The 23,791-nt window shown below is 44.2% G+C and overlaps 1 protein-coding gene across 16 annotated transcripts in view; it reads right to left on the minus strand.

Annotated features, from left to right (window-relative positions):
- Carmil1 (capping protein regulator and myosin 1 linker 1) overlaps positions 1-23,791 on the minus strand; it is a 289,003-nt gene that overhangs the window by 85,564 nt on the left and 179,648 nt on the right. For 10 of the 16 annotated variants that reach the window (XR_004945061.1, XR_004945060.1, XM_036189080.1 and 7 more), the window contains 8 exons: positions 23,378-23,464; positions 16,132-16,235; positions 13,366-13,443; positions 13,166-13,242; positions 9,848-9,952; positions 7,521-7,590; positions 3,529-3,540; positions 472-553 (listed from right to left, as the gene is read on the minus strand). Coding sequence is in view for 14 of the 16 variants with exons in the window: in XM_036189080.1 (XP_036044973.1) it covers positions 472-553; positions 3,529-3,540; positions 7,521-7,590; positions 9,848-9,952; positions 13,166-13,242; positions 13,366-13,443; positions 16,132-16,235; positions 23,378-23,464 (615 nt within the window). In the remaining 2 variants the exon portion in view is untranslated. The remainder of the gene's footprint in view (positions 1-471; positions 554-3,528; positions 3,541-7,520; positions 7,591-9,847; positions 9,953-13,165; positions 13,243-13,365; positions 13,444-16,131; positions 16,236-23,377; positions 23,465-23,791) is intronic. The other 6 variants (XM_036189086.1, XM_036189081.1, XM_036189082.1 and 3 more) reach the window with 1 other exon arrangement.

Below are 23,791 nucleotides of genomic sequence, written 5' to 3' on the forward strand. Positions count from 1 at the left end.
ATTAAAACACAAGCGGAGGAGTGAATTCCTGCTGTGCTGAGCTCAGTGCCCCTCACCCTCAGCCTTTCTTCTCAGAGGAGCTCTCTGCCCTCTTTTCATGGCCTATTGGTTCACAGGGGTGAACTCAGTCTCTTCAAAGACTTACCTAAGCCCCCTACAGTAAGTGTCCATGCAAAGTCAGTGGGACCCAGAAATCATATCGGCAGACAGTTTCCCCTCTCCCACCACACTGCTCACTGCTAGGTAACTTGTTATATGAGTTTTCTATACAAATTTAACAGGATCAGAACAGTCACTAAAGCAGCAGAAATGAAGCTAATTACATAAACATTTGGAAACTGCTGTGTTCAGATCTTCATCACAGGATAGAAGATATGATTTGTTAGAATTTGCACATCGGGCTGTGGCTAGTGGGCCATTTCCCCGTTCCTTGCTTGTTCTGGAAGTGTTTTAGTTTCTTTCCTGTCTTACCGTTGTCGGAGAGATCCAGGCTGACGATGTTGTGGATTTCGGCGATGCAGCCTTCTAGCACTTGAGCTCCTCCTGACCTCAGCTAGAGGAACAGAGCAAACACAAGGTGAGGTCCTCTTCCTGCTGCAGGAGAGACTGAAAAATCACCACAGAACACTTAAAATAAGCCATCGAGAAGCAAAGGTTTCTCAGCTCCAAATAGAGGGAGGATGCTATTATCAGTAGTAAAGGAATGATACTGTTTGCTACACCACACGATCCAACCTTAAATCCTAAAGGTCTTAGAAAAAGAAGAGGAGGAAAGTGAGGTCAACTTTACTCAGTGGAAGCCTGGGGATGCAGCTCAGTGGTAGGGAGCTTATCTCACATGCTCAAGGCTCTGGGCTCAACCAACCTCCAGCACCAAACCCCAAACCAAAACAAACAACAAAAAGGCAATGTACGGCAGTATACAAGAACTTTTGTTCAAATTCTGGAAACCAAGCGAATCCCTTCAGACACTAGAACACTAGCGTTTCAAGCCATTGCTTCTGCTTCCAAGGTTTGACTCATCATTTCAGGGAGCAGCAAGGCAGCCATGGGGGACAAGCTCCCCACCCCTCAGTCTTTCCCTATGAAGTCAAAACAAGTATGTGGGGCTCACATCTTTCTACCATACTGGATAAGTCCTTCTATAGGATGCAAAGTGCCCATAGCCCTTCCTCATCAGGAAACTCATCATCTAAAGGAAGAGACCAATTATCATTTACTAGGAACCTACTACATGCCCAGGAACATGAAGCATTTTTACAGCACTTATACCCATTTCTATACTAAACTTTTGAGATACCATTTTCTAATTGTTCAAACTGATACAGGAATTTAAAGAATCCTCATTTCTTAGTTCATCTGCAATAGTTTTATGATGCATGGAGCCAATCTACAAACTCTGCTGTGCACTCCTGTATGTCAAGCACAGATCTCTGGGGTCACTCTTTGTCTAGGAGTACTTAAGGATATTCCAGTATTTTCACTTTTTAAGGGGATAGAAAATTGGTCAGGTGCCTTGGGTGAGAGTCACCCAGAGGGAGACCTCTCAAAGAGACTGATCTGCCTACTCCCAGGGAACAGAGACCAGCCCTCCAGGGGAGTTTGCCTAGTCCCTCTCACTCTGCAGTGACCATGCCCATGGGGATGGGCTGGTTCCCAGGACTCCTGTAGACACCATAATCCAGCATGCTCACATCCTTTACACATAGACCACGTGGGAGCTGCATGTGAGGTACACATGCCCTCCCTTGACATTAATTCACCTCCACATTTCCTCTAACACTCAACCCTGAACAATGGCATGTGAAGAGTTTCTGTGCGGTACTGTTTAAGGACTGGTGATGAAGAGAACAGCCTGGGTCTGTTCGTGTAGACACCATTTTCCCCAAATATTCTGGACCCACAGTCGATGATCTCTCAGATACAGATTCCAAAGCTGCTGAGGAACTGCTGCACTTTGCTAGTTATTTTCTGGTACTCTGCAGCTTTACCCCAAGGCCTGTCAAGCCTGTCTCACCACGGCAACTCCATACAAACCTTGTTTGTTTGTTTCCCAACATAGGTTTTAAGGATTTGTAGTTTTTAATCTTAATTTTTTAAATTGTGTGTGTGTGTGTGTGTGTGTGTGTGTGTGTGTGTGCCCCCGCTCGTGCACATACAAGCAGACAAGCGCACACTTGGGTACTCTCAAGAGACCAGCAGAGGGCCTCCAATCCCCAAGGGCTATGGGGTTTCTTAACTACTGAGCCACCTCTTCATTCCTCATTGGCAGCTCTAGAGGCTCCTAGAACTTACGCTATTCCACGAGCCACAGGCAAGCTCATACCCATCTATAAATTTGCTAGGAGGCCTTGCTGGCTAGTCAGAGGTTGCAGTCTATCATGGTCTGGCAGCTTTTGCCAAAGCTCGGTGACATGAGGACTTCCTCCCCCACAGCGGCATTTCCTGCTCTCCACCTGCCCTTATCTGGAGAATGTCCCTGGGCCTGGAGGACTGACTTTATCTGAAATCTGTCTCTAACCATGGATGCCTGATTTCTCTCTAGGGTGACCCTGGGCACACTTGCCTGCTAGAAGGCTCCCCTGCTGCACATATGGTAACTAAGAATTATGCTAGGTGCTTTCTATAGGACCCTGCTGGCACATAGGAAGCCTTACGATAGGAGCATGTCACTTAATGCAAACTAGGGTTTGTCCCCAGGCTCCCCAATCCTATAGGTTCCTTTTACTCCAGAATAAAGTTGAGCTGATACATTGAAGTCCTCTCCCAGAGGGCTGTCTCCATTTACCCAAAGCCATCTGAACCCTGTTCCCCTCTTCTTCTACCCTCATGGACCAGTGCACCAATGATCCGGAGGAAGATGCAGAACCACAGAAATTAAATATAAATTCCTCAGAGCCCTTAGTAGCAAATGGAGGCCTATTGTACATAATAACAAAAATGGAGGGCTTGTATATTTTGTCTTTGTAGCTATTTCTAGAAATTACTTCTAAATATATTTTATGAAAGTGTCACTTTGGGACTACCAACTTTAAAAGTGAACAGAAAAAGAAGGAAAAGCAGATTCCTCACCACTGATAGCTCCTGAGATGCACTGCTCTAACCACAGCTTTGTTAACCCTTGAAGCAGACCTGCCTGACACATGCCAAAACTAAAACAGAAGCCATTCAAACACGACTCAGGAAACACAGCATGATATTCAGAGCATGAAAAAGGGCACATTGAAGAAGATTAGCCCAAGTTCCTCAGCCTTTCTGACATGCTAAGTACTGACAATGACCCCTGTATAGAAATAAATTTGTACAAGAAAATCCCTACACTCTATCACTATAGGCGCAGTAAAAGAAATATTCCACTCACAGAAACAGAAAATGCAAATGACATGTAGAGATCGATTCTGTTCATCTTAGAACTACTTTTAGTGATGTACTTGTAGAATAGACGCACAAAACAAGTATGTTTTCCAGTGCTTAAGAACAATGAACTAGTTGAACACATCCTAAGTTATTGAGGCATGAAGTACTTACACAGTGGCCAAGCTACGGGAAGCCCAGGGAGGAAAAAGACAAAAATCGTTATCAGCAGCAGGCAGAACAAGAGTGAAGCAAAGCTCTCAACACGCAGCCTAGCCAGTCAAGTCCAAAGTCACTTCCAACACAATCCAAAAATCAAAGTACTCATCTTCAGCTACCATGAGTATTCAATTACATTTATAAGTTATTAGGTGCCCCAAATTCCCTTACAGCTAAAGCTTTCCCAAAACAGTAAAAGCTTTTCCATTACTGTAAATGAAAATCCTTTTAAATGAATTTGCATAATTAAAGCCACGTGTGCATATCTGAATATAAAACTGGTTTTTAAATCATGCTCATTTGCATCCCTCCCCCAGCATTATTTAAAAGAAAGCAAGATGGAGCTGGGGATGGGAGTGGCAGGTAGTACATTTATAATCCCACACTCAGGAACTTACGGCAGAAAGATGGTCAGTTTGAAACCAGATTGTGCTACATGGTGGGTTCTAGTCAGAGAGTGAGACCTTCTTGACTCAAACAATAACCAACAGATAAGGAAAAATAAGCAAAATGGAGCCAATGTGGTGTTACACACTTGCATTTCCAACATTGAGGGACAGGCATTGCTACAAACTTGAGGCCAGACTACCTGGTCTACGTAGAGTCCTAGCTATCTAGAAATGTATAAGATCCTGTCTTTAAAAAAAAAGGAAAACTAGAGAGCAATCAAGTGTTACTACATCACTGAACAATTGCATTGCTTTCATGAGTGTCCTCTTATGGAGGTGGGGCACTGTAGACAGTATAGTGCTAAGTGAAAAGTCAAATCTAACATTCAAGCATGTATGGAATAAGGACATGGGTGTGGTAACACATGCCTGCAGTCCCAATCCTTGGGATTAGCCATTCCAGGTCATCCTTAGCTATAAAGCAAATTTTTGGACTGGCTAATCTGTAAGAGACCCCGTCTCTCAAAAATTTAACATATCTTTCAAAACTGTTTTAAAAATTGTATTTATCTGCTCATGAGGAGAAAGTTAATTCTTTTGTGATTTTGACTTGCATACTAAGATTGAAGGAAGCTGCATCTAAGACGGAGAAAGAGAGAATTAATAGCAAAATAAATTTTCTATGTTAGGAAAGTTCCCTAACATAGCAATGCATAGTCTTAGAACCCAAAACTGGGGACTGAGGGTTAAACCCGGGAAACAGCAAGTGTCTCAATTATCTTGTAACTCCAAGAGACTGTGACTGTGTCGTGAAGAAATCCAGTTATATTTGGACATCTAGCTCTAAGAAGCAAGTATGGAACAAAATACTGTAACAGCTTAGAAAAATAATTTTGTGCTGCACCAGTTTTAATGAGCAGCAATGTAACAACACATAACTAGGAAGCATGGTCACTGGTCCTGGAACTTCAGCTATGAAACTGGATAAACACAGGACTATGATACCTCTAAGGCTTGCTTTCTTAGCATTGTAAATTTTCCTATAACCCATAAATGAAAGACCGAAATTAAGATAAAATTGTCATAACAATAATGGTCAATCCCACTGTCAAAAGTAATCATTTGGTCAGGATTCCTATCATCATACAAAGAAAACTACAGGCACAAAGGCCTATCAGTAGTTAGGTTGACTTTTATAAAAATGGCCGTAGAAACTGTGTGATGCCCCTGCCCTCAAATGTATCTTCCACTCCCATAATGCTTGGATTTCAGGAATGTACCACTATGCCTGGCCTGTCTGACATTTTTAACCTATCAAAATATTTTACATGGGTCATCTACTATCACCTTCAAAAGATTTTCAAGACAACAAGAAGAGATTTAAGAACAAGTTTTAAACCAGGTCTACCTGGTAGTCTTTGAGCAAGGCCCTGTCTCAAATTTTCTAAGAAGAACATATCTAATCATATTTAATGTTCTAGTAATTGTCAATGTTGGTATTAGCAGAGTGCCATCAGAGAGCTAGACTGCTTCAAATACGTTAGACTTCACCATTTCCTCATCTGTACGTGAGACCAACAGATCACTCCCACCTGTCACAGCTTCATCATGGTGACAAACTGGTCTCGTATCATCATGCTGAAAAAGCCCCAGCTGAGTCACAGCTAATAAAGTTTGGCCAGTGTTTGGTTATAGTACTCTCACCAACTTCCTGTTCCTGAGGGAATGACCCCTAGCAGACCCGTCAGCCCATTCCCATGATAAATGGTTTTTATTACCGGCACACCCTTAGCAAAATGTTAATAAGCAAAATGTTCACATTGCTGGAGTTGCTTTCTACTTCATGTCTGACTCTTAAAGAGAGGGCCAATGATTGGGTTTACAGCTCCATTACTCAAAATTAATATTCTAGAGGGTTGTTGTTGTTGTTGTTGTTGTTGTTTTTAGCTTTTGTGGAGTTTTGCTTTTCCAAAGCAATAAGATTAATAGGTCACAAAAGTGACCTTCACACTAAAATTAAAGAAAAATGTAACACTGATAGTTCATATAGAACAATTTCAGTCTTGTCCACTTCTAGACTCTTCACATATTGATGTAAATCTTATTCAGTATCTAGTGTTGGCTTGGTGCCTGGCATTTTGTGAATCAGTAAGGAAGACCATGCCAGTCTGACACAAACATTACCCTCCAGAAGAAAGCCACGGCCTGGCTAGGAAGAAAACACAATTTTATAATTGTGTGAATGTTGCATATCAACAAAGAAATGATAGGCAGTGAGTCAGATAGGAACACAGCCATAGAGGATGACTCGGGGTACTTTTCCAAACAGAGTTCCTTCAGATCTCATGACATCTTCCTAGGAAAACACTAATACTTCTATCTCACACAAACCCAAAGGTTCACTGAAGTCATTGGTGATAGCTCATCTACACTATCAGCCCAGACTGGATCTGGAACCACCTAGGAGGCACAGTTCTGGGCATGCCTATGAGGGCATTCCCAGAAAAAAGTCCCATGTGATATAGGTAGAACCAGCCCATGAACTGGAGGTCCTGCATTTAATTTAAAAAAAAAAAAAAAAAAAGATAAAACAAACAGCACCAGCATCCATTGCTCTCTGCTTCCTGGCTATGGCAACAGGGTCATAGCTGCTTGGATCTCCATACCATGCCTTCCTGAGATGATGGACTGCAGGCTTGAGCGGTGGGCCAAAATCAACCTGCCTTCCTCAGGTTCCCTTTGTCAGACATTCGCCATAGGAATGAGCCAAGTACTAACACATGAGCCAGTCCACCTAGGATGACACAGTCTGGCGGACTTATAAGGAAGACTGGCTTCGACTTAGGTCCTCAAAGAGGGTGGCCTTGAAGAGGGGGGGCTCATGGGGACCTTGGCACAGTAAGCCTAAAGGCACAAACAGGACTACAGACAGCAGGAAGAAGAGATGGAGAGCGCATCTGGTCAAAGCCAGACTCAGAACAGTGTCTGCATCCAGGACTCTCTTACTAATCTCCACATGTGCTGACAGCTTCCAGATACCTCTGACACACACGAGCCTTTAGCCCCGGCTCTTCTCTGAGGGCTCTTCCATTGAAGCGTTCAGAGCTGCTGTATAATTTCAACAGCTATTTTAATGCTCCTGTCTCAAACTAAGATATTAAAAAGAGTTAATAAGAAGATAGCCATTCTGTTTTACATCCTACAAATCCAAATTCAGCTGTACATATTCGTCCCCTGAAAGCAATGTGGTACACTGTATTTCGTGATGGTGGAGCTACTTTATGGTTTTATATCATGGGGATTCATCATAAAACACTCAGGCAACAGGCGCTAAGAATGAGGGGAAAGTCATTAAAAGAATCCTCAAAAGTAATCGGAAAGGTGTTCTGTGGTGACTTGTAGATAAAATCACAAAACACAGAGCATGTGACACTTGTATAATATGCTTTTCTGCTTCATTTCTCTCTATGGAATCACAGTATCACACTTTCCCAGGGAGAATGCAAAAACAGTTTTGAGGCTCTTATCTATTCCAGTGTGCTGTCGGGGTGGTCTTACCTCACAGTTGCTGAGGTCCAGAGAAACCCCCTTCAAGCTATGATTGCAGGCCAGGCCCAAGAGCAGTGCCCTGAAGAAAGGAAACACATAACTTTGCAGGAAGAACAGCAATATGCACATGCCATCACACACTCACACATACCTGAAGCAAACACACAAATACACACACACACACACACACACACACACACACACACACACACACTATACAGCAAGCACACTGAATAAAGCCTGGGAAATGAACACATTTTCTGAAACACAGGTCAGACACCAAGCACCCTCTCACTTTTTGAGAATGCCAACTGCATTCTGTCTCTGACAACGGTGGGCACGTGACACTGGTGCATTCTTCTGTCTGACAGGAGGTGACGACTCCATCAGAAATGCAAGCCTTGAAAACACTGCCATTCCTATGCAAATAAACCCACAGCCCACCTAATGCATATTGAAATCAAATTTTGTTCATCGCAGATACGGTCCCACCTGCATCTGCTTGAGAACAGCTTTAATGAGCATTAGAACATCATCAGGTGATTGTTATTAGCATAGCACAGTGAGGCTGGCTTTCCCTAAGGAACAGACAGTGAGGGAGTCTGGCCCCACAGTATTCCAGAGGATGAAATGAGAGCTAGACGACTTTATCAAGTCTCCTAACAGAATGTGCAGGTAAGGATACAGACACCCTGGAGATAGAGAGCTACATGTCTGTGGCTGTGTCTAGGATCCTGGCAGTCCAGCCACCTGCAGGACAGGGCAGATGTTATCTCTCATCCACAAACTGAGGTGACTGGATTCATTGCCCAGATAGCAAAACTCAAAAGCAGATTGATTCCATGGCTACAAGTCAGTCCTGTGAAGTCCAACACAGTTGAGCACACCTAGATTTCCATGTGTACAAGCAGCTCTGAAATCTCCAGAATGGAGGCTCACTGGGTAAAGGGCACCTGCTGCCAGGCCTGATGGCCTGAGTTCAACCCCAGTCACACTGGTGATAGAACCAATTCCTGCAAGATGTCCTCTGACCTCTACACACATACCATGGTATATTCACAAACACGTATACCCACACTAAATAGACAAATGTAAAAAACAAGAAAAAAAATTAAAAAATTAATTCCACAAAATGAATAAAAGTCCTCAGTCATACCTCATGATGAACTCTCACTTGGGCAGCAGGTAGGAAACAGACAGACATGAAACTGACCAGACACAAGGCAGACAGCACACACACTAAACATCTCCTGCCCGGCATTTCCTACCTGGAGGAACACCTGCTCCCGATGATCCTAGAGAAAGGACCTCCACCCAGGGAAAGGACCTCCACCCAGAGAATGGGAGGGCAAAGGGGATGTGGCACAAAAAGGAACTCAGGCCAGGTTCCTGAGAATGTCCTTCCAGCAATTCTCGGGCCGTGTGCACACAGAGAGAACTCCGCAGCAGTCAATGGACAGCTAGTCTACATGTACAGGGTCAGCAATACTTAAAGAAGCAAACACTGTGTACACCCAAACCATCCTGAATGTGCCGTCTCCTAACCTCCTCTATGAGCAAAGAGGACGAAGCACGTGGCAAGTTCAAAATAAATATTAGCTGAATGAGTATGTCAACAATATTATTAAACTATAAAAGAATATCTGTAGACTTCTAATCCTGACAGCTGCTTCCACAAGCCACCAGCAACCAATCATGGGTGTGTGTGTGTGTGTGTGTGTGTGTGTGTGTGTGTGTGTGTGTGTGTGTGTGTAGACATTGTCCAAGTGAAAAAAAGGTCATAGCAGTCAGTTCTATTTTACTATTCACAACATGTGTGCATGTATGAATGTCCCAAATGGGCTGGACAGAGGTTTAGAAGGACAGTGGTACCTGGGATACGATCTCAAACTTTCCTCACTTTTGCACATTAGTTACACACGAATGGGGTTCACTGTGTTATTTCCGCACATGCCTGGGACTCAACTTTTTTCTGTGACAGCATTTACAGAAGGCCAAAAGCCACAGAAAGGCTGTAATAGGAGATACAGCAAGATCCATTGTGCACTATTTACTGTCAACCTGTCGGTCACTCTCCTGCCTCAGAAGGCTTTCTCACGGGCCTGCTCCACCCTCCTTCCTTCCAGCCCATTCATAATCACAAATGTAACTTTAAAAGCTCTAGAGTCGGGAGGCCTTACCTTGTCAGAGGAGGGATTGGGGGATGGGTTGGGGGGGATAAGGCTGGGGGACGAGAGGAGAGAAGAGGGGGATCTGTAGTTGGAATGTAAAATGAATAAAAAATTTCTTAATAAAAAAAAAAAAAAAGCTCTAGAGACGACAAATGAATCACTCACTTCAAGGGCTCGGGAGCCAGTTTCGTGCCTGAAAGATTGATTTGCATCAAAGCCAGAGAACTGCTGAAAAATTGCTTGAAAGACAGGGGGACTTCCTTTCCTTTCCTGAGAAAAAGACAGAAAACGAAAGACAAGCATCAGACAGGTGCTTCTATTCCATCCATCCTGCTTACTAGGTATGCAGACATGAGCCCCACAAAGTCAGCCATCTCTCCAGCAGACCTTCAAAGAGGAAACGAGTGTCTAAATGCTCGATTAAGGCCCTCCAACCCACGAAACAATTTATTCCTATTTTTAGTATCTAATAAACTCACTGTATTCTAGCCCACTGGTCTTCAAGAAACATTAAAATAGGAGGTTAGAATTATGTGTTGCTCATCAAGGTGGAGATCTTTGCCACTGGACGGCAGCTGGGGGGCGCACTGAAGCTGCACTGGGCAGCGTGCCTAGTGATGGTTCCTTTGCTTGCTTACCTCTTGGTTTTTACAGTACCGGACACTGAACCTATGACTCCATGCACTAGAAGTAAGCCCTCTACCACTGAGTCACAGAGCCAGCTCTGTCTTTTGAAACAATCTCATGCAACCCGGGCTGCTCTTAAATTTACTATATAGCTAAAGAGAACCCCAAACTCCTCAGCTCCTGTCTCCACCTCCCAAGTGCTGGGGTGATAGGAATACATCACCACAGCCAGTTTTGTTTTGAAATCATCTTACTATGCACCCAATGCTGGCCAAACAGGGAGACTCCATGAGATGGTGACCTGATGTGGAACCGAGGAACAGCTCAACTAAACAGCATCAAGCCTGTGGGACCAAGAGCCCACTTGTCCACTACATGCACACTGTAAACCTCATCATGTCAGGCCAAACATTAGAATAAAGATGAAAATGAAGTGACTGGACAATGCTTCCTCTTGCTACATCAGTCAAAACTGGATCAAGTCATACTGCTGAGTCAAACCCGTACTGCAAAGGAACAAGCTTCAAGTACCCACAGTGGAGAGTGCAGGCTTAGCTCACTCCATTTGCTAAGAATTGGGAATGGCTCAGCAGCATGAAGCACTTAGCTGCAGCCCATGATGCCACTCAGAGGACTGCAGGTCACACAGAGGGCAGTGGGCACCTCAGGGGTCTAGGTCCACCACATAATATGCAGCAGCATTTAGCTGAGAGGTCTTTCAAAACCTGTGATACTTGAGAGCTTTAAAAGCAATGTCTTAAAAACATGACGATCTCCAACTCTTTGGGAAGAAATACGTAAGCCACAAAATCTTTACCTGAGAAGAGAAAAAGCCAAGTAGGAATAAGCAGGATTCTGGTCAGATATTTCAGAGAGCTGTTTCCGGATGGTAGAACCTGTCAGCTTGTACAGTTCTGTTTATTTTGTGGTAAGTAAATGTGGTTTACATTGCTGTTTTGAAAGCCTTCTATTCCTATTCCCCTGCTTTGGGGTTGTTTGAACATTCCCTAATATTCACTTCCCTTTATAAGAGACAGTGACCTGTTACCACTCCAGTGACAGGCGGCTTCGCCCTGTGAGCCTCTGCGACCAGAGGGATGCGAAAGGACCCAATGTGACTCTCAGACACACACTGACAGGCCCATCATGTCCTCTGTTACATCTTCCAGATAAAGGATGCTTCCTCCCAGGGTGAAGGTGACAATGGTCAGCTCACATGGGGCACTCAGAACTACGAAATCATTTGTGAACAAAATCTGACTAGCCTAGCTAACAATCTATGCCTCAGTACAAACTCACTAATTTTAACAGATTAACCAAGGACTTTCCAGGAGTCTATCCAAGCAAGGTGCCGAGTATTAACAGTTTAATCATAATCTTTCATCCAGGTGACGAGACAATGTGTTAGCACTGTTCAGGTACATGCAAAGAACAGCGCCACTGAGGACCAGTCACAGCAGAATTCACAGCGACTGAACTCAAAAGAGCTGATTATACAAAAACCTTTATAAGCGGAGCTGTCATCCTATAATTCAGTTCCTCAGTCAATTACAGCTCTGTCAAAGTGAGGCTTCGTGACCTGCCTCTAAACATATAAGACAGGACAGCCTGGATGAACACTCTCTCACCATGCTGTCTCCCAGACTTTGACATTCTCTAACTACACTCTATTGAGGAACTGGAAGTATATTTTTGGTATGTAAAGGCTCATCTTTCTCTCTCTGTTTTGTTCTGTTTGCTTGTATGAAACAGGGGCCTATGTAGTCTTGGCTAGTCTCAAACGCACCATGTGACTGAGGATCACCTTGAACTCTCAACTCTCCTGCCTCCACCATCTAGGAATATGGGCATGTGCCACCATATGGGAAATGTCCATATCACTCTTGAATAATGGACCCAAAGTATTTGGACATATATATTGACATGTTGGCAAGGCATAGTATAGAATAAAGCATGCCACCAAGCTGAATTTTCCAAATAAGTCAAGTTATTCTCTTGAATATATAAAGCTTTTAAAAGATTAGCTAGTAAATATGGAGAAAGCACTACTATTAGGCAGTTCTGCAGATCATTAAAGAGTATAATGTGTAACATACAATCGATGCCATGTGTTCATGATCCTGCATGGGGAGGGTTGAACCTGACTAATGCACAGAATGGCCGTGGATGCTGCACCCGAAAGGCACAGTGCTTTTCATCACTCACACCTTGCAAAGTGGCCAATGTTTACGAATCCTTGCTGCTTCTAACGCACTGTTTCAGCAGGTATAAGTCTGGAACTGAGATTTAAGGAGAACTGAGATGCTGTAATTAGCCCCCCCTCCTACAAACACAATCAGGACCCCTAGACTGACCATTCTTCTTTGTTCCCGGAGGTTGTTCGTATTTACTTCTAACTTCCTCACTGAGAAGAAGATGTAGACACTTTTAAAAGGGATTTTTACTATATTAAGAGAGTACCTGTCCACATATGTGAATCCATTCACATATATACAGTTCATATAAGCAGGCTAGTGTTGTAGACAAGGCCCTTAACTTGTGTTTTTAAAAGACACAGCAACAACAACAACAACAAAAAATCTTTAACTTTCAAGGCCCAAAACTTACAGCTATGATTTAAGACCATCTTTCATGTACAACATTTAGTTCCCAAGCCAGGTATGATGGTCTACAAGGCTGTAATCCAGGGTCTTGGGAATATTGGCATGAGTTTGAAGCCAGGCTACAGTGTCAAACTGTCTCAAACAACAACAACTAATTCTCTTCCCATCACTCACTCTGTGTTCACTATCCTCACACCTCTTCCCAGGAGAAGAGACTCTTAAGAGAGCCATGGTAGCAGGGAGATAGCCATACCTGTGAGAGAAGACCGATCTGGAGAGATTGAGCACAGCGAGACACTGAAGGCACCCCCGGAGAAGAGCACTACACACCTGAGGAAGAAACAGAAGTTATCATTTCCACATAATTCTAGGTCCATGAGAATATTTCACTAAAGAGACAGGGTGCATCAAAGGAGGCATGCTGAGAGCCTGAGTGGTAGACAAAGGCATTACCATTTCCAGAGAACATTCTGTATTAGATAAATCCAGATGAACAATGGTGTTGGGCTGCGCCAAAAAATTGTACATGTGCTGGAAAGAAACAGAAGAGCGATGTTAGGCTCTCGAAAGACACCGCCATGCAAGTTGATGCTTCGACACAGTCAGCCATGTGCCCCTGACCTTCTACTGCTTCTCAGAACGTTTGCAGACTTGCTGTTATCCTATCTCCTTCCTTAGGAGTGAAAACCCAAAGGGCACTTAAAGAGAAACTACAAGACCAAAAACTAAGGCCAAGAGGAATCCCACCGCCATAGACCGCTCTTTTACATATGGCTGTTTCCCTGACTAGTTCAATCTTTATTACATAATCTGAGCACTGCTAAAGACTTTAACTCCTTAGTCTGAAACAGCACCTGGACTGCAGTCACCCTATCAAAATGCAAGTCACTCAAAGTGTTACTGTTTGAATTTGAACCATGGATGGTCTCAGACTATGTTCTCTTACCCCCAGTATAATGATTTTTCCATCTTTAGTGACTTCTAAAACTCTAACAAGATTGTTCTGTGGAAACTATTAAGAGAACAAAACCAAAAGATCTCAAAATTCAAGTACTGCTAAAATTTCTTGTTTTGGGACACCACAATGCCCAAAAATTTCCTGACCTCCCACAACCGTGCATGGGCATGAAAACAATGAAATATTTCCAGTGTAAACAGGAGCCAGACCTAAGTTTCCTGCCCCAGGTGACAACCTTGACCTCCCCTGGGTGTAGCTTACGCTACAGAGGCTCATTCCTGAGCTAATACTAAGTGCTGCAGTGTGACTCTATGGTACTTCAGAAAATCCCTCTGCAGCAAGGAGTTCAAAAGAACACAGAACAAGACTGCAGATGCTGGACTAACCAGAGGCCCAGAAAGGATTACATGGTGTCAAGGTCTGGTTCAGCAGAAACATCTTGCCTTCCTTTACATGAAATCCCCTGGCTCTGCCCTCCAGCTCCCCGACCTTCCTTAAGGCCATTTTATTTTGGTGTGGTTTTGCTTCCTTCTACCAGGTGGGGGAGCTCTTCCCCCCTGAAGTAGTGATGGGGCCCTTTACATGTGGCTTTCTCAGAAAGTCTGCACTTGCTGAGGACTCTAGAACCTTGGTGTGTCCCCTGGCTGGGAGCCCATGTTCACTCAGCCCCTTCACTGCACTCCCCTGTACCCAGAGGCAAACTGGAACAAGCTATACCCTTGGACCAGGAAATGTAGAGCTATTTTGTTATCTGAGATCTTTATTCACGTTCCTATTATAGATGAGACTTATTATTTAACCCCAGCCTCTTCTTCTTGTTTGCCTTTGCTTTTGTATCATTTATTTTATTTTAAAATATTTACTCATTTATTTTATGAGTATGCACATGAGTGTATATATGTGTATATGCACACGAGTGTATGAATGTGTACTATATCCATGCACACAGGGACCCACAGAGATAAGAAGAGAGCATCTGATCCCCTGGAACTAGTGTTATAGGTGGTTGTGAGCTGCCATGTGGGTGCTGAAATCTGAACCCAGGTCCTCTGCAAGAGTAGTGAGCCCTCTCAACCACTGAGCCATCTCTGCAGCCCCTATTTGATTTTTCGAGACTGGGTTTTACTCTGTAACTCGGGGTGGCCTGGCACTCACTTTGTAGCTCAGGCTAACCTCAATCTCACTGCAATCCCCCTGTCTCAGCCTCTTGAGTACTAGGAATGTGCTGCCACACCCAGCGTTCCACCCGTGGTCCTTCCCGTGGGGCTCCTGGCTTTATCCTGGGAGGAAGTAGGTCTGGGGATCATTAGAGAAGTGGACGCCAGAATGACAAATGGAAGTCAAAAGGCAGTGGGAAAGAAGCTCTGTTAGGACGATTTCCAGTGGGAGGGGGGAGCTCGGTTAACTAAACACACCCACACAAAGCTTTCATTTTGCAGTCCCCGCCTTCTAGGTAAAACAGCAGAAATGGGAACAGATTCCAGTGTTTCTCACCTCTGTGGAGTAGCAGAACACAAACGAAGGCCCTTCCAAACACCCATGATCTGCATGCCCTGTTGCCAACAGTAAACTCCAGCATGTGACCAGAAGGGACCCTTTAGCATGTAATGAACTCATAACTAAGCCCACACAACAGGAAGCTCTGTCAAACATTTATATTTCTATTCAAGTGCATAAAACATACTTTTAAAATTGAGGGGAATTTTATCCATCTATCTTTTTTTTTTTTTTTATTTTGGCCTTCAAAATCAAACTCTAACGAGTAGCTCCTGATTGCTTTTATCTTATGTATGGGTCAGTCTGTGACTAGGGTTACCCTAATTCCCATTTTGTTGCAACATAAATAAACAAACAAAAGCTGGGCACCTGGCTCAGAGCCTCAATCTCAACACTGAAGAGACTGGGTAGGACAATCACCTTGAGGCAGAGGCCAGCATTCTCATACATAGTGGTTCCTAGATCGACAGCTTCTCTTAAAACAAACACACAGCACCAGTAGCCCAACAACGCTATTGGGTGATGAAACTATTTCCAAAAAGGATGTGAACCTCAGCACTAGGAAGGGAAAATGCAACTTGATTAAGACGACAGGCTACATTCAATTGAGGCAGGCTCCAGAGTTGTCACACCATTTCACAAGCTTTTGACGTGACTTTCCAGTGTGGCAATAAGAGAGCGGAAGCGGAACGAGCTGGACAGCAGGTTAGAAGCAACCGCAGGCTTTCTGCAGACGGCCCCTTAGAGAAGAGAGGAAAACTTACCGAGAGGTCATCTCCACGGAGAGCATTCCCTGAGAGGTCCAGGTGGGCGAGGGTAGAGGCAGTCAGAGGGTTGGCACTGAGAGACTGACAAAGGCTGTTCACCCCTGCAACAAGAGAGACCACCCAAGCTCAGTGTCCACTCTAAGAAAAAAATATGAGGCTCGTGAGTTTCCACAAACAGCCTCATGGTCAAATCAACTCGCCAGGCCTGCAAGGCCAGAGCTCTGTCCTTGGAGGGAACCACTGGTTGTGGGTTCAGTGACAATCCCTCTGGGAAGCCAGACTTCTCACAGACAACCTGCACTTTAGTCTTACGATTTCTACAAGAACAGAAAGTGTTTTACTTTCAAGTCCCAGAGTGATGAAAGCCATCTGGCTGACGATTTTGAGCCTACATTTAATCCCAGCAGATGATTGGTGACTTCGTGAATAGTATTTAAATGATACACATGCAAATACTGGTCATTGGGGCTACTTAAGCATTGGGAGCTTGGTAGAGGAATGTATTATTCTATTTAAGTGAATTTATGATCCAGGAAGAACTTGGATTGAAGTGGATTTTTAAACAGTGACATGAAATGTTCACAGTATGAAGGGAATAAAAAAGGATAAACGGTTTCCTCTGGTTCTTGTTACAAACAGGGTTTCCACTATGTATCCCAGGGTAAACTCAAACAGGAAGAAATCCTCCAACCTCTGCCTCCTGGGGGTTAGGACGACAGAGTAGACCACCATGCCTGGCTAAAATGAAAACTTGCATTTAACACACTATAAATTTTTTATATTCATGACGGAAATGGCTCAGGCTGAACTTAACTAAGCTGAGAAGTGATCATTCCAACGGGAACTTGTAAAAGACCCCTGAGCTCCAGGGAGATTGAACACTGGGGTGTGTAAAAAGAGGAGACAGACGCATTGAGAAATACTTCAAACAGGTATAAAGAAGAATCTCTTGACTATCAACATTTATTGCTTGTAACATGTAGTATTATACAAAGACACATTCTTTGTCCTCAAAGAATCTAGAGACCATCATGAAAAATGTTAAATTCCAGAACTAACAGTGCTACATACAAAGATAGATATAGACATACATACATACACATACACATACATACATATATGCATACACACACAGAGAAAGAAAGAGGGAAAGAATTTCAAAAATTCTTTGTTGAAAGCCTAACATACACTAGACAGAAGTGCCTGAGGCTCAAAGACATCACCTGTCAATATATAGTGGCAGACACAGACAGAGCAACACAGGGGGCATTCCCTCCTGTGGGCTCTGCATCTGTGGATTCAGCCAACCATCACAGAAATATTCCAAAGTTTTTTGTTTTGTTTTGAAGTTACAGTTCATTCTGACATCGAGCACCAGGGAGCCTGAGGTAAAAGTGGATTACCAAGAGCTTAACAAGCAACCTCAACCACGTTGTCTCAGGGACCAGGCTACACAGGACTGCCTCCAAAAAAGGCCATCACAAATTTGAGCTATGTCCCGAGACCCATCTCAAAAACCCAGAAACAAAAGAGGCCTATATATGAGCATATGCCGATGCTTTTCTTGGTCAGTGTCCCCTAAGTGATACAATATATAGATGTGCTGGTTAAGGTTTTGTTGTTGTTGTTGTTGTTGTTGTAAACTTGACACAGCTAGAGCCATCTCAGAAAAAGGAATCTCAATCGAGAAAATGCCCCCATCAGAGTTCCTGTAGCTAAATCTGGAGGCCATTTTCTTGATCAATGATTGATGGTGCCACTCAACAGCAGGTGGTCCAAAGAATTATAAGAAACCAGACTGAACAAGCCACGAAGAGCAAGCGAGTGGGCAGCACTTCTCCATGGTCTCCTCTTCAGTTCCTGCCTCAAGGTTCCTGCCTTGAGTTCTATCTAGGCCTGGCTTCCTCTGATAACGGAGTGTAATCCATAAGTTAAATAAAACTTTCCCTACCTAAGTTTCTAAGCAATAGAAAACACACTGAAACAATAACTAGAGACATAGACTTAAAGTATAGCACGTATCATAAATAATCTAGAGATGACCTAATACATACAACAAGATACGTGTGCGTTATATGCAAAGGCTAGGCCAGTTTATATAAGGGACTTGGCACACGGAGGGGGAGATGTTGGAACCAATCTCTAATATCCCACAGACCCTGGGGACAGCCATCCTCAGGATCCAGTGAGGCATCTGCCACCAGCCACACAAGGACCAAGAGCATCCAATGCAAGGAGGTGAACTTAACTGTTTCACAGACAGAACCCGCAGTATCATCCCAGAGCAACCCTCTATAACATGAATGTATACATGATATAGAATCTATATGAATGCACAAATTACCAACCTCCTTTCTTCTATCCTGTCATCCATATTCATCTTTGTGTGTGTGTGCACATTCATGTGTGTATGGGGGAGGGAGGGGTGTGTTCGTGTGGAGGCAACTAGTCAGCCTTAGGAGCGATCCACCGTGTTTGTTGAGACAGGACATCTTACTGACCTGGGGCTCACCAATTAGGTTAAGCTGACCATTAATGAGCCCCAGGGATTCACCTCTCTCCTCCTCAGTGCTGGAAGACAAGTATCTGCCACCAGGTCTGTATTTTTGCTTTGTTTTGTGTTTTTTGTTTTGTTTTGTTTTTTTCCATGTGGTTTCTAAACTTCACACTAATAAGGAAAGTGCTTTGCTTTCTCCCCAGCCATTTCTCCAGCCCTCAGTAGTCACCATTCTCTTTTCAATGGAATGACTGAGCCTAAAATATATGGAGAATACCAGACTCTCATCAAGAAAATCATATATAACGTCACGTATGTAAGTGAAGTATTATAAAACCCAATAAATAAATTCCAAACTGAGAAGACCAAATTAATCCTGACAGCAAAGAGCTCTTTGGCAAGTGTAGGTGCCTGGCAAGTAGCCAGCCTCTGACTAGACTCCAGAGAGACCCTGTTACCAGCCCAGCTTCGTGCTCCTAAAGCAGAAGCACCCCACCCCCAGCCCAGCCCGTGTTTCACGTGTGAGGCCTGTGTTAATAAGCTCAGGAATGGCAGGAAGTCACACACTGTAGCACTAGAGAAATTTGGGGCTCTTATGGCCCAAACGCAGCACAGAATGGCATGCCATCCTCCGCTCTGGTTATTGTGGGATTCTGACCATGCTTCCTATTCATGATTGGAGAGTTTACAGCTGGAAGAGGTGGCTCCAGATGGTCCTGCCTTGACATAATCTGCCAGCCAGCAGGATGCTCGTGTGAGGCCAGGAAGCCATCAAGCAGCGAGTGTCTGAGGTGAGTGAGAGTACATGTGGTATGGCCATGGGAGATTTTAAAAAGTCTGTCTTCTATTATGGAACCATGAATATACATGCTTCCCAGGAACTAAAATATGCCACAGTTAGTAGAAACTTCAAACTACCATTTCAGAACTCGAAACCTTTCAGAACCTGCATATGTGCCTTTAAGAAACCAGTATTTTTTAAACTGATACATGTCTTAAAAGGTTCAATTTACATGTTCAAGATACATGTCTTAAAAGGACAATTTAAGATTCTGTGGATCCTATTTTATAAAACAATACTGATTCTCAAAGCACACATTTTGATACAGACTCTTGATTATATGAAAGAGACAAGTCAGGAAAACACTAGTTACGACAGTTTCAGGCACCGGATGTCCTCACCCAAGGACATAAAGAACCTTTCTTTGCCAACACAGTCACCTGACTCCTGCCACTCCGGAGAGACAGGACAGGAGTGGGGACAAGCCACCTCAGAACCCAAGCCTGTCCTGCAAAGGACAGATGGTCACTGTGGCCCTCTATTTGTTTTACCATAACTAACAAATACAGGAACACAGTTGCATATTAGTATATGGAGAGAATTTCCATACATTAAGAGAAACTATTTAGCCCTGTAAATAGAAAACTGACCAAGAATGTCAGGTAGCAACATTCCAAGAAGATACACAAAAGACTAAGGAAAAGTGGGGGAACTGGCCTAAGCCAGTGGTTCTCAACATGTGGGTCATGACCCCCAAAGACCATTGGAAATTATGGTTATGAGGTAAAAGTGAAAATGATTTTCTGGTTGGGAGGTCACCACAACATGAGGAACTATATTAAAGGGTCACAGCATTAGGAAGGTTGAAAAGCACCACTAGAGAAAGAGAATGCCTGGCGGCGGTGGCACACGCCTTTAGTCCCAGCACTGGGGAGGCAGAGCCAGGCGGATCTCTGTGAGTTCGAGGCCAGCCTGGGCTACAGAGTGAGATCCAGGAAAGGCACAAAGCTACACAGAGAAACCTTGTCTCGAAAAACCAAAAAAGGTAGAAAGGGAGGGAGGGAGGGAGGGAGGGAGGGAGAGAGGGAGGGAAGGAAGGAGGGAAGGGAGGAGGGAAGGAAGGAAGGAAGGAAGGAAGGAAGGAAGGAAGGAAGGAAGGAAGGAAGGAAGGAAGGAAATGGAACTCTCACAGGCTTGAAAGAGCAAAAAGGGCATCTGCCGCAGCAGCTCATGACTATAATCCCAGCACTCAGGAGGCTGAGACAGAGGATTACCATGAATTAGAAGCCAGCCTGCACTACAGAAGAAGGAAGGGATCAAGAGTTCAAAGCCACATTGTGCTACATGAGACTCTCTCTCAAGAAAGCAGGGGCAGGGGAATGAAAAGGGAAAATAATATTTAGGTGGTGGTAGTGAGAATATAAACAAATTTATACAAAATACCCCTAGAAGAAGGTCGCAATAAATATGAAAGTTCTAAATATGTACATATTCTTTGAGCTAATAATTCTACTGAAGGAGATTTATCCTAAAAAGGAAATCCAGGAAATAAACAAAATTAGTAGCCAACGACACTGGCATTGCTGAAGAACTTAACGTTATGTGTATGGTAGATTATTAAATAAATCACAGTGCCGCACCATAGGCTGGATTACCTTGCGGCCCCTGAAAGTGAGTATGTTTACCAACATCAACAATCACAATTCGCCTGGTGATGGTGGCACACGCCTTTGACTGCAGCCCTTGGGAGGCAGAGGCAGGTGGATCTCAGTAAGTTCAAGGCTAGCCTGGTCTACAAATCGAGTTCCAGGATAGCCAGGAACATTACTTACGCAGAGAAATTCTGTCTCAAAAAAAAAGTAAACAAATGAACAAATCACAATGCACTGAGTGGCAACAGCCTATGCAACACCAAGCACAGCACACGGCTCTGCAAGAAGTGAATCTGAGCTTGGGACCAGTATATGGTTTCTAGCAGCAGATCAGCTAACACTGACCTGGGGAAATTTCCCACCAGTAGTTGACATGCATGTGTTAGTGTTGAACAGGGGTACATGAGTACGTGCGCATGAGAGGGTGAGATTTATAAATCACTTCCAATTCCAAAACACTCCCAGTGTAATTCTATAATCGGAATGACGTTATGGCTGCATGGACCATCCAACCTCCAGGGCTGCAGGCATTTAACCGAAGCACAGCCAGCGATGACACCCTGAGCCAGGGATGATGTCAAGCACAGCATGGAGTGAGTAATGCTTCTACCAGCCAGAAACTTCAAAACCAAAATGCACAGTGTGTGGGAAAAAAAGAGATTTGCCATGCAGCATGAGAAGGAGCACATGGGGCAGATGAGCTGAGAAGCAAGAGCTTCAGAAAGAAAGGTAGAGAGAAGCTAAATGTCACAGGAAGCAGTTCGCTTAATCGGCAGTAGGCATAGGCAGGTTGTCCCAGGGTTGACTGAAAGTACGCAGTAACCCAGGAGAGCACCCCACGGTGATGGTACTGCTGGTGGCAATGGTGTCGGTGGTGGCCACATCGATAGTGGTGTCACTGATAGTGATATGATGGTGCGTGTGATGATGGTTACGGTAAGAGTGAGGGGTGGTGATGGTGACTCTGAGGGAGTCACAGTCACAGCAATAGCAGCAAGGGTGACAGCAGACCACAGTAGCAATAGTTTGGTGACAGTGAGTGTGAGGGTGATAATAAGAGCGACAATTGTAACAGTGACAACGGTGACGATGAGCGTGGTCGCGATGGTGACGGCAATAACAATGGTGATGCTGAGTGTGACAGTGACCGCATGGTGATCGTGATCGTGGAAGGTAGTGGCAGTGTTTATTAAAGTGCCTGAAGCTATACCACGTTTATCAACTCATTGAATACCACTGCTATGACAAAATGGCGATTCCTGTCTATCGCACCAGTCAGCCGGGCAGCAGAGACGAGGACAGAGTTCCCAGGAAGTGGGGAAGCCAGGCTTCAACCACAAGCAATCTGAACTGACTGACAGACAGCGGAGAATGCCACTTAAGAAATGGCACCTTTTCCATTCTAGAAGCCTCCTTGAATCCCACAATGGCGCAGGCATTGGGCCAGGAACTGGAGATTCAGACACAAGAGCAGCATGGGCCCCAGGGGAGCCATTCTCCTAGAAAGGACACAGTACTGAGGCAGTAACACCTGGGGTGGGAGCCATGAACAGACAGAGGAAGAAGCAAGTGACCCGGTGGTCTCCAGGGCGGGAAGTCTGTCGAAGCAGAGACCCCCACGGATGATGACTGTGTCAGGTTCACTGAAGCTCTGTGAACATCTGGGGACGAAAGGATTTTCAGGCACCAAGCCGAGCATGGAGACAAATTAAGAGATGGTGTGTGTGTTGGGGTACTAAGTGGGGGTATGGAGCGGGGGGGACACGGGGCTTTTCTGAGACTGTTAGGAGCTGCTGCTGGGCAGAGCAACAAAAGGCACAGGTTTGAGGAGGGACGAGATAAATGACAGGAAGGAGGGAGTCAGACCTGAGAGAAAAAGAAACCATTTCTGAGAAGAGAAACTAGAATTGGGGGCTGTGGTGGGGACTCAGCAGCAAGCCCCAGGGCCTCGGTGTGAAGTAGATGCCCACTCTGACAGCTGGAGAAGTCAGCATCTTTTGCCAAAAGTGAACCAAGAACAGGCGCCTCCAGGAAAGTGGGTTACAAGGCTAGGAGCAGCCACCAGTGAGCACTCCCTGGCTCAAAGCTTAAACAATTAGGACTGCATGCGAATGTAAAAATTGTTTTCTACAAAGAAGCCATCTAAATTTAGATTATTAGATCTGAACTGTACAATATCTTTACCTTAAAACTGCCATCATAATATAATGTGTCCGTTTTAATCAACTAGGTAGCCGAGTAATAGCTGGTCTTTTAAAAGCAACAAGTCCAACAATGGGAGACACAATCTGAAGCACATCATGTATACTGTACCTTTAGGTGACAATGAGGTTTTAGATAGGTTTAAATGCTTCAATCCCTTTGGGAGTTTGGCAAATTGAATACTTAAGGAGGACACACCTGAGAGGGAAAAAAAAACAGATTATTAGAATTTCAAGTGGAAGCATGACTTAGAAGCATGACTGTTTCACAACATGTGAAAATTAAGTAGTAGTTGGGGAAAGTGGATGTCCTTTCTGTCTGAAGTTGGGGCTTCTTTTGTGGCCATTCTCTGTCCTGGCCCCCTTCCTTCTGTGCTACCCATCAGAGCGGCAAGTGGCAGAGGCTATGCACACAAACAGTGTCTAAACCTTTATCCTTACATACCCCTGGCATCATGCTGTTCACAGCAAATCCATCACCAGTGAACCAACTCCGTCAGTCAGTGCTTAATATGCAGGCATAAGG

The sequence above is a fragment of the Onychomys torridus genome, chromosome 5 (genome assembly GCF_903995425.1).
Source record: "Onychomys torridus chromosome 5, mOncTor1.1, whole genome shotgun sequence".
Classification (NCBI taxonomy): Eukaryota; Metazoa; Chordata; class Mammalia; order Rodentia; family Cricetidae; genus Onychomys; species Onychomys torridus.